The sequence below is a fragment of the Salvelinus fontinalis genome, chromosome 7, assembly GCF_029448725.1.
Source record: "Salvelinus fontinalis isolate EN_2023a chromosome 7, ASM2944872v1, whole genome shotgun sequence".
Classification (NCBI taxonomy): domain Eukaryota; kingdom Metazoa; phylum Chordata; class Actinopteri; order Salmoniformes; family Salmonidae; genus Salvelinus; species Salvelinus fontinalis.
The window spans coordinates 67423478-67434399 of record NC_074671.1 but is presented as its reverse complement, the minus strand read 5'-3'; the positions used below and the strand labels follow the sequence as shown (position 1 = coordinate 67434399).

Here is a 10922-nt window from a genome sequence, read left to right as displayed (position 1 = left end):
AGAATGTTTTCATGCTGTATTTTTCTTGCTGTATTATTCATGCTGTATTTTTCTTGCTGTATTTTTCATGCTGTATTTTTCCATGCAGGAAGGAATATGAGGAGTATATGGACTGACATGTTATTTTGGGTGAGATGTTAGTTCCATTAGTTGCTTGACCGTACATTTAGTGTAACATAGTTTTCTGTGAGGCGGTCCATATGGAGGGATGATAGAGGCTAGAGGGGGTGGGTCTGGGTGTCATTACAGTACGTATGGGGATGAGAGATGCTAGAGGGGGGGGGGGGGGGGGTTCTGGGTGTCATTACAGTACGTATGGGGGGATAATAGAGGCTAGAGGGGGAGGGGGGGAGGGGATCTGGGTGTCATTACAGTACTTAGCTTTGACAGGCTGTGAGCAGCAAAAAATATGTTGCTACCAAACATGGTCCGGGGAGGGGTGAAGTTAGGGAGGGGGGAGAGAGAGATAAAAACTCAAGTGTTGGACGCTGTGTTTACAAAGTGTGGGAGAGGCTGAGCCTGAAGAGAGGGCTGACTGTACCATTAGTAGCCAACCTGTCAACACAACATCAGCTACGATACTATATATCAGTGCAGTTGAAGTAACTTTGTAATTTATCCGGTTTCTATGGATCCTTTATGCACACCTCACCAAGAGGAGAAGAAGACTGTGATCGTGAAGGAAGAGGAGGAGGAGGAAACTGTGATTGTGAAGGAAGAGGAGGAGGAGGAAGATGAAGATGAGAAAGATGATAGCGAGACAACAGTGATAGACGGTGAGGAGGAATCAGATGACAAAGCCAAGGAGACTGAACCCCAGCAGCAGAAGAAGCAGGCCTGGGCCCCCACTACCTACTCCACGTTTGGTAAAGAGGTGTTCTGCTACGTAGGAGAGGAGATCAGCATCTTGGAGGCCTTGGACTCTTACGGTGCTGTCATCTGGCCAGCGGTGAGTTAGTCTACTATTTAACATGACGCTCATAGATAACGATGATAGCAGTGACGACGATTAGGACGGAAGGAAGGAGGGAGATACCACAGGGGTCTGAAACTCCTGGTTTACAGACCACATCAGGCCTGCAAGTCACATTATTCTGGTTTGCAAACGTGCTGGAATTATTATTGTAATCCAGTCAGATTGAGAAAATCCAACAGTTGGAACCTTTAATCTCCCTCAGCCTGCATAAGAGTGACTGCCAGGGTATGAATATTCATTATTCAGACTTTAATCTCCCTCAGCCTGCATAAGAATGACTGCCAGGGTATGAATATTCATTATTCAGACTTTAATCTCCCTCAGCTTGTATAAGAATGACTGCCAGGGTATGAATATTCATTATTCAGACTTTAATCTCCCTCAGCCTGCATTAGAATGACTGCCAGGGTATGAATATTCATTATTCAGACTTTAATCTCCCTCAGCCTGCATAAGAATAACTGCCAGGGTATGAATATTTATTATTCAGACTTTAATCTCCCTCAGCTTGCATAAGAATGACTGCCAGGGTATGAATATTCCTTATTCAGACTTTAATATCCCCCAGCCTGCATAAGAATGACTGCCAGGGTATGAATATTCATTATTCAGACTTTAATCTCCCTCAGCCTGCATAAGAATGACTGCCAGGGTATGAATATTCATTATTCAGACTTTAATCTCCCTCAGCCTGCATAAGAATGACTGCCAGGGTATGAATATTCATTATTCAGACTTTAATCTCCCTCAGCCTGCATAAGAATGGCTGCCAGGGTATGAATATTCATTATTCAGACTTTAATCTCCCTCAGCCTGCATAAGAATGACTGCCAGGGTATGAATATTCATTATTCAGACGTCCTAATTCATTTGAACTGGAACCGCCGTCTCAGTAACGGGGGCAATAAGTCCAATTTATAATTAGTTTAGAAAAATGTATGTTATTTATGTTTGTGTATCATAAGATTAAATCAATCAATGTAATATGCAAAAACACAGGTATTGAAACCAACAATTCTAAAAATCAACCTACAATAGAGCATTCTGGGAAATATGATAAGTATGGATGTGGTATTCAGTGGTTTTGATTAAACATGAATTTGTAATTTTACTCAACGAGCTTGTTCAAATTCAGCTCACTTCGAGGATTTAACAAAGTAGCTCAAATTCTTTTCCTTTTGAAGTCCAATGAACTCACAGAATAACGCGGATTAAGTGTAAATGGAGGAGGATGATTGGTTAAATGTTTCACAGTGTGGATGGAGGAGGATGATTGGTTAAATGTTTCACAGTGTGGATGGAGGAGGATGATTGGTTAAATGTTTCACAGTGTGGATGGAGGAGGAGGATGATTGGTTAAATGTTTCACAGTGTGGATGGAGGAGGATGATTGGTTAAATGTTTCACAGTATGAATGGAGGAGGATGATTGGTTAAATGTTTCACAGTGTGGATGGAGGAGGATGATTGGTTAAATGTTTCACAGTGTGAATGGAGGAGGATGATTGGTTAAATGTTTCACAGTGTGAATGGAGGAGGATGATTGGTTAAATGTTTCACAGTGTGGATGGAGGAGGATGATGATTGGTTAAATGTTTCACAGTGTGGATGGAGGAGGATGATTGGTTAAATGTTTCACAGTGTGGATGGAGGAGGAGGATTGGTTAAATGTTTCACAGTGTGGATGAGGAGGAGGATGATTGGTTAAATGTTTCACAGTGTGGATGGAGGAGGAGGATGATTGGTTAAATGTTTCACAGTGTGGATGGAGGAGGAGGATGATTGGTTAAATGTTTCACAGTGTGGATGGAGGAGGAGGATGATTGGTTAAATGTTTCACAGTGTGGATGGAGGAGGAGGATGATTGGTTAAATGTTTCACAGTGTGGATGGAGGAGGATGATGATTGGTTAAATGTTTCACAGTGTGGATGGAGGAGGATGATTGGATAAATGTTTCACAGTGTGGATGGAGGAGGATGATTGGATAAATGTTTCACAGTGTGGATGGAGGAGGATGATTGGTTAAATGTTTCACAGTGTGGATGGAGGAGAATGATGATTGGTTAAATGTTTCACAGTGTGGATGGAGGAGGATGATTGGTTAAATGTTTCACAGTGTGGATGGAGGAGGAGGATGATTGGTTAAATGTTTCACAGTGTGGATGAGGAGGAGGATGATTGGTTAAATGTTTCACAGTGTGGATGGAGGAGGAGGATGATTGGTTAAATGTTTCACAGTGTGGATGGAGGAGGAGGATGATTGGTTAAATGTTTCACAGTGTGGATGGAGGAGGATGATTGGTTAAATGTTTCACAGTGTGGATGGAGGAGGATGATTGGTTAAATGTTTCACAGTGTGGATGAGGAGGAGGATGATTGGTTAAATGTTTCATAGTGTGGATGGAGGAGGTTGATTGGTTAAATGTTTCACAGTGTGGATGGAGGAGGATGATTGGTTAAATGTTTCACAGTGTGGATGGAGGAGGATGATGATTGGTTAAATGTTTCACAGTATGGATGGAGGATGATGATGATTGGTTAAATGTTTCACAGTGTGGATGGAGGAGGAGGATGATTGGTTAAATGTTTCACAGTGTGGAGGAGGAGGATGATTGGTTAAATGTTTCACAGTGTGGATGGAGGAGGATGATTGGTTAAATGTTTCACAGTGTGGATGGAGGAGGATGATTGGTTAAATGTTTCACAGTGTGGATGGAGGAGGATGATTGGTTAAATGTTTCACAGTGTGGATGGAGGAGGATGATTGGTTAAATGTTTCACAGTGTGGATGAGGAGGAGGATGATTGGTTAAGTGTTTCACAGTGTGGATGGAGGAGAATGATGATTGGTTAAATGTTTCACAGTGTGGATGGAGGAGGATGATTGGTTAAATGTTTCACAGTGTGGATGGAGGAGGAGGATTGGTTAAATGTTTCACAGTGTGGATGGAGGATGATGATGATTGGTTAAATGTTTCACAGTGTGGATGGAGGAGGATGATTGGTTAAATGTTTCACAGTGTGGATGAGGAGGAGGATGATTGGTTAAGTGTTTCACAGTGTGGATGGAGGAGAATGATGATTGGTTAAATGTTTCACAGTGTGGATGGAGGAGGAGGATGATTGGTTAAATGTTTCACAGTGTGGATGGAGGAGGAGGATGATTGGTTAAATGTTTCACAGTGTGGATGGAGGAGGATGATTGGTTAAATGTTTCACAGTGTGGATGGAGGATGATGATGATTGGTTAAATGTTTCACAGTGTGGATGGATGGACGATGATTAATGAAGTTCTAACAACTGTAATGATGGTTTCTATAGTAACTATGGTTGAAGTTCTAACAACTATAATGATGGTTTCTATAGTAACTATGGTTGAAGTTCTAACAACTATAATGATGGTTTCTATAGTAACTATGGTTGAAGGTCTAACAACTATAATGATGGTTTCTATAGTAACTATGGTTGAAGTTCTAACAACTATAATGATGGTTTCTATAGTAACTATGGTTGCCTTCAGGCGTTGGCTCTGTGTCACTACCTAGAGACCAACGTTGAGCAGTTGAACCTGGAGGACAAGGCAGTGCTGGAGCTAGGAGCAGGCCCTGGCCTAGTGTCTATTGTAGCCACACTCCTAGGTGAGTCTGGACATTACATTCACTCATATTGTACATCTGAGGAGATCGGAGAGGTGTAAGTCATATGGCAACATTTATACCTAGCCTATCAAGGTGGCTAGCCAGGTGGAGGAGGTCCGAGCAAGGTGGAGGAGGTCCTAGCAAGGTGGAGGGGGTCCTAGCAAGGTGGAGGAGGTCCTAGCAAGGTGGAGGAGGTCCTATCAAGGTGGAGGAGGTACTATCAAGGTGGATAGCAAGGTGGAGGAGGTCCTATCAAGGTGGAGGAGGTCCTATCAAGGTGGAGGAGGTCCTAGCAAGGTGGAGGAGGTCCTATCAAGGTGGAGGAGGTCCTATCAAGGTGGAGGAGGTCCTAGCAAGGTGGAGGAGGTCCTATCAAGGTGGAGGAGGTCCTATCAAGGTGGAGGAGGTCCTATCAAGGTGGAGGAGTTCCTAGCAAGGTGGAGGAGGTCCTATCAAGGTGGAGGAGGTCCTAGCAAGGTGGAGGAGGTCCTAGCAAGGTGGAGGAGGTCCTATCAAGGTGGAGGAGGTCCTATCAAAGTGGATAGCATGGTGGAGGAGGTCCTATCAAGGTGGAGGAGGTCCTATCATGGTGGATAGCAAGGTGGAGAGGGTCCTACCAAGGTGGAGGAGGTCCTAGCAAGGTGGAGGAGGTCCTATCAAGGTGGATAGCAAGGTGGAGGAGGTCCTATCAAGGTGGAGGAGGTCCTAGCAAGGTGGAGGAGGTCCTATAAAGGTGGCTAGCAAGGTGGAGGAGGTCCTAGCAAGGTGGAGGAGGTCCTATCAAGGTGGAGGAGGTCCTATCAAGGTGGAAAGCAAGGTGGAGGAGGTCCTAGCAAGGTGGAGGGGGTCCTAGCAAGGTGGAGGAGGTCCTAGCAAGGTGGAGGAGGTCCTAGCAAGGTGGAGGAGGTCCTACCAAGGTGGATAGCAAAATGGAGGAGGTCCTAGCAAGGTGGATAGCAAGGTGGAGGAGGTCCTAGCAAGGTGGAGGAGGTCCTAGCAAAGTGGATAGCAAGGTGGAGGAGGTCCTAGCAAGGTGGATAGCAAGGTGGAGGAGGTCCTAGCAAGGTGGAGGAGGTCCTAGCAAGGTGGAGGAGGTCCTATCAAGGTGGAGGAGGTCCTATCAAGGTGGAGGAGGTCCTACCAAGGTGGATAGCAAGGTGGAGGAGGTCCTAGCAAGGCGGAGGAGGTCCTATCAAGGTGGAGGAGGTCCTACCAAGGTGGATAGCAAGGTGGAGGAGGTCCTGTCAAGATGGGGGAGGTCCTACCAAGGTGGATAGCAAGGTGGAGAAGGTCCTATCAAGGTGGAGGAGGTCCTAGCAAGGTGGAGGAGGTCCTATTAAAGTGGCTAATAAGGTGGAGGAGGTCCTATTAAAGTGGCTAGCAAGGTGGAGGAGGTCCCAGCATTCTATACCACTTACACCTATCCAACCTTTTCAGATCTGCATGGTGTCCTAGGCGCTAGATGACTAGAGGCTAGGGGTTGATTTGGTACTGGCCACCTGTGTGTCTGTTAGTTGAATAACAGAGTGCTTCCTGTCCCCAGGTGCCTGGGTCACAGCTACAGACCTACCAGAGATCATAGGTAACCTGAGAGCCAACCTGCTCCGTAACACAAGAGGGCGCTGTAGGTACACTCCCCAAGCTGCAGCTCTGTCCTGGGGTCCTGACGTGGAACGCACCTACCCCAGATCCGTGTATCGCTATGACTACGTGCTGGCGGCTGACGTGGTGTATCACCATGACTACCTGGAAGAGCTGCTGTTCACCATGAGATACTTCTGCCGTCCAGGTTGATTGATTGGTTGATTGGTTGATTTATTGATTGATTGGTTGGTTGATTTGTTAAATTATTGATTGGTTGATTGGTTGGTTGATTTGTTAAATTATTGATTGGTTGATTGATTGGTTGATTGGTTGATTTGTTAAATTATTGATTGGTTGATTGATTTATTGATGGATTATTTGATTTGTTAATTGATTGATTGATTGGTTGGTTGGTTGATTGATTGGATGAATAGTTGATTCATTGATAGATTCATTGAACAGTTTAAAAGTACAACAAATCCCAGAATGTAAGACATGAAAGCCTTAAACAACTCATTTTATTTCCCTTAGGAACCATTCTGATCTGGGCCAACAAGGTCCGTTTTCCCACAGACCTGGTGTTCACTGAGGACTTCAAGAACACCTTCAACACCACCCTGCTGGCTGACATGGGAGAGGTTAAGATCTTCATGGCCACGTGCAGAGAGACAGAGGAACACCTTCAACACCACCCTGCTGGTTGAGATGGGAGAGGTTTATGCCCATGTGTAAAAGGTAGGGATTAGGGAAGACAAAGGAATAGTTAACATCCTGCAGACTATGCCAAATGTGACCAAGACTTCCTGTCCCTTCTTCCTCTGAGAAATGCTTGAAGACAGAAGGCGGCCATCTTGGCTAATGATAATGGACGTTGATGGACTGCTGATGATGTCAGTTGTTGATGTTTGATGTTCTACTTACTACTTACCTGCTATATGTAGTACTTTATTGTTTACTTAGTTGTTACATGTAGTTTTGTATTGATAATATTATTAAAGTATGTACTTTGCTGTCTTGTTCCATTCTGTATCCAAATATAATTTGTTATGTATATATAAAGTCTCTAGTAAAAGTCAACACACTTCTTGCACATTCAACTTTCGCTGCCCTAAACTTATCAAAACATTTATTACATTGAATTTCTTTCCTGACAATCTACACAACCAACTCCACATCTTCAAAAGTAAAATAAAAAATATAGAAAATGTTACAAATGAAATCTGAAATGTCTTCACTCCCCCCCCCCCCCCCCCCCCCCCCCCAGAGTTAATGCTTGGTGGAAGAACCTTCGGCAGCCATTACAGCTGTGAATCATTGTGAATAAGATCCTACCAACTTTACACAACTCTTAGGGAAATAGACACTCAGTGGCCAGTTTATTAGGTACACCCATCTAGTACTGGGTCGGAACTCCCTTTACCTCCAGAACAGTCTGAATTCTCCGGGGCATTGATTCTACAAGGTGTGTGGTTCAAAGGACAGAAATTGGACAGCTCTCCGGTAAATAAACATATTTTTATTGCCGAACAAACGTTTGGGGGTATGAGCCCTTCTTCAGCGTGCGATGCAATGGTAATCAATGTCACAACAACAAAACCTCACAGGCGAGCATCATTCTAAATTCCAAGTCAGTATTGGCCCAATCCAGAGATCCCAGCAGAGGAAGCTGTGTGGGGAAACATGACAATCAAATGAAGACAAGTAGACACACACAATACAATTACATTATGATGTCATTACCTGTCATTATGATGTCATTACCGGTCATTATGATGTCATTACTGGTCATTATGATGTCATTACCGGTCATTATGATGTCATTACCGGTCATTATGATGTCATTACCTAAATGTTTGGTCTATTTAGAACGTACTAGAAAAAGACCATTCCTCATTGAGAACTGCTAGAGTGATCAAGCGATCTAACTAATGTGTCTCTCTTTGGAGAAGTAATTTATCCCCATCTCATCCACTAGGTGGCGCCTTCACTAATTCAACACCCATATAACGTAAGGTACTTAGTTCATGATTATGGCTGTGGAAATGACTGGCAACAGGTGATTTTTCATCATGATTATGGCTGTTGAAATGGCTGGCAACAGGTGATTTTTCATCATGATTATGGCTGTTGACATACCTGGTAACAGGTGATTTTTCATCATGATTATGGCTGTTGAAATGACTGGCAACAGGTGATTTTTCATCATGATTATGGCTGTTGACATACCTGATAACAGGCGATTTTACATCATGATTATGGCTGTTGAAATGACTGGCAACAGGTGATTTTTCATCATGATTATGGCTGTTGAAATGACTGGCAACAGGTGATTTTTCATCATGATTATGGCTGTTGAAATGGCTGGCAACAGGTGATTTTTCATCATGATTATGGCTGTTGACATACCTGGTAACAGGTGATTTTTCATCATGATTATGGCTGTTGACATGCCTGGTAACAGGTGATTTTTCATCATGATTATGGCTGTTGAAAGGCCTGGTAACAGGTGATTTTTCATCATGATTATGGCTGTTGAAAGGCCTGGTAACAGGTGATTTTTCATCATGATTATGGCTGTTGAAAGGCCTGGTAACAGGTGATTTTTCATCATGATTATGGCTGTTGACATGCCTGGTAACAGGTGATTTTTCATCATGATTATGACTGTTGAAAGGCCTGGTAACAGGTGATTTTTCATCATGATTATGGCTGTTGACATGCCTGGTAACAGGTGATTTTTCATCATGATTATGACTGTTGAAAGGCCTGGTAACAGGTGATTTTTCATCATGATTATGACTGTTGAAAGGCCTGGTAACAGGGGATTTTTCATCATGATTATGACTGTTGACATGCCTGGTAACAGGGGATTTTTCATCATTGTTGTGAATGGAGATCCTAGGCTCACATATCTTTGTCTTAAGTTGACGTTTGGTCTCACAGTAACCACATAATAAAAGGTTACAGGAACACTACAGGAGATATCAAACACATCACATGTTATTCTACCTCAGACCTTTATCAAATCAAATCAAATGTATTTATAAAGCCCTTCTTACATCAGCTGATATCTCAAAGTGCTGTAAAGAAACCCAGCCTAAAACCCCAAACAGAAAGCAATGCAGGTGTAGAAGCACAGTGGCTAGGAAAAACTCCCTAGAAAGGCCAAAACCTAGGAAGAAACCTAGAGAGGAACCAGGCTATGAGGGGTGGCCAGTCCTCTTCTGGCTGTGCCGGGTGGAGATTATAACAGAACATGGCCAAGATGTTCAAATGTTCATAGATGACCAGCAGAGTCAAATAATAATAATCACAGTAGTTGTCGAGGGTGCAGCAAGTCAGCACCTCAGGAGTAAATGTCAGTTGGCTTTTCATAGCTGATCATTCAGAGTATCTCTACCGCTCCTGCGGTCTCTAGAGAGTTGAAAACAGCAGGTCTGGGACAGGTAGCACGTCCGGTGGACAGGTCAGGGTTCCATAGCCGCAGGCAGAACAGTTGAAACTGGAGCAGCAGCTCGGCCAGGTGGACTGGGGACAGCAAGGAGTCATCAGGCCAGGTAGTCCTGAGGCATGGTCCTAGGGCTCAGGTCCTCCGAGAAAAAGAAAGAAAGAAAGAGAGAAAAAAGAGACAAAGAGAGAGAATTAGAGAGAACATACATTAATTCACACAGGACACTGGATAAGACAGGAGAAATACTCCAGATATAACAGACTGACCCTAGCCCCCCGACACATAAACTACTGCAGCATAAATACTGGAGGCTGAGACAGGAGGGGTCGGGAGACACTGTGGCCCCGTCCGACGATACCCCCGGACAGGGCCAAACAGGCAGGACATAACCCCACCCACTCACCGTAATGAGGATGGAGTAGAGCGTTCCTCGTCATGGCATAACAGGGAATGCAGTTGTGACAAGGGAAATTGCCACCTGGTATGATAGACATGAAATGCAATGCTTTTTTCTTAGGCAAATCGGACCTTACTAAACAATCCCCCCTTGTTCAGGTGGGGGGGGGGGGGGGGGGGGGGGGGGGGTCGCTGTGTAATATGTACCCGTGTCTAGTAACCACGTCCTTGATCAACCTTGAGACGGGACTGTAGGTGGGCACCAAAGTTGCAGAGGGAGGAGAGGAATTCCGTTGACATGGTTGACACAACACATTCAGCTCCGTTTGTCTTACTCTCTTATTCTTCTTTATACCGTCTTGCTGTCGCGCCTTGACTTTAGTTATATTTGCTTTCTTTATTATTTGGTTAGGTCAGGGTGTGACAAGGGGTGGTTTGTTTAGTTTTTGTATTGTCTTGGGGTTTGTAGGTTTATGGTGGCCTGAGTTGGTTCCCAATCAGAGACAGCTGTTTATCGTTGTCTCTGATTGGGGAGCCTATTTAGGTTGCCATTTTCCATGTTGGTTTGGTGGGTAGTTGTCCATGTTTAGTTGCCTGTGAGCGCTACGTTGGCGTTTCGTTTGTTCGTTTGTGTTCTTCGTTGAATTAAAAGATGTATTCCAATCGCGCTTTAAACGGCCACTTGCTTTGAATCGTTCACATTCATCTTTGGCATGTACATCAAATGATAAATCAGAGTTACAAAATGTGCCTAATGCGAATGAGTTTTCTACATGGTTAACTGTTTCTTAATGAGGGTGTTTGATAACTGCTGAACTGGAGGAAGTGATTTCTATTCATGTCTTTTCTGTACATTTCAGTGTATAAGCCATTGCTAT

General features: G+C 43.9%; 1 protein-coding gene across 1 annotated transcript; it reads left to right on the top strand.

Moving 5' to 3' along the window:
* The first annotated feature begins 509 nt into the window (after positions 1 to 509).
* LOC129858866 (protein-lysine methyltransferase METTL21C-like) lies at positions 510 to 7112 on the top strand. The gene is made up of 4 exons (XM_055928101.1): positions 510 to 949; positions 4496 to 4613; positions 6157 to 6402; positions 6729 to 7112. Exons 1-4 carry the CDS (start codon positions 629 to 631, stop codon positions 6899 to 6901), a joined length of 858 nt encoding a protein of 285 aa, XP_055784076.1. The 5' UTR covers positions 510 to 628; the 3' UTR covers positions 6902 to 7112.
* The last annotated feature ends 3810 nt before the right edge of the window (positions 7113 to 10922 follow it).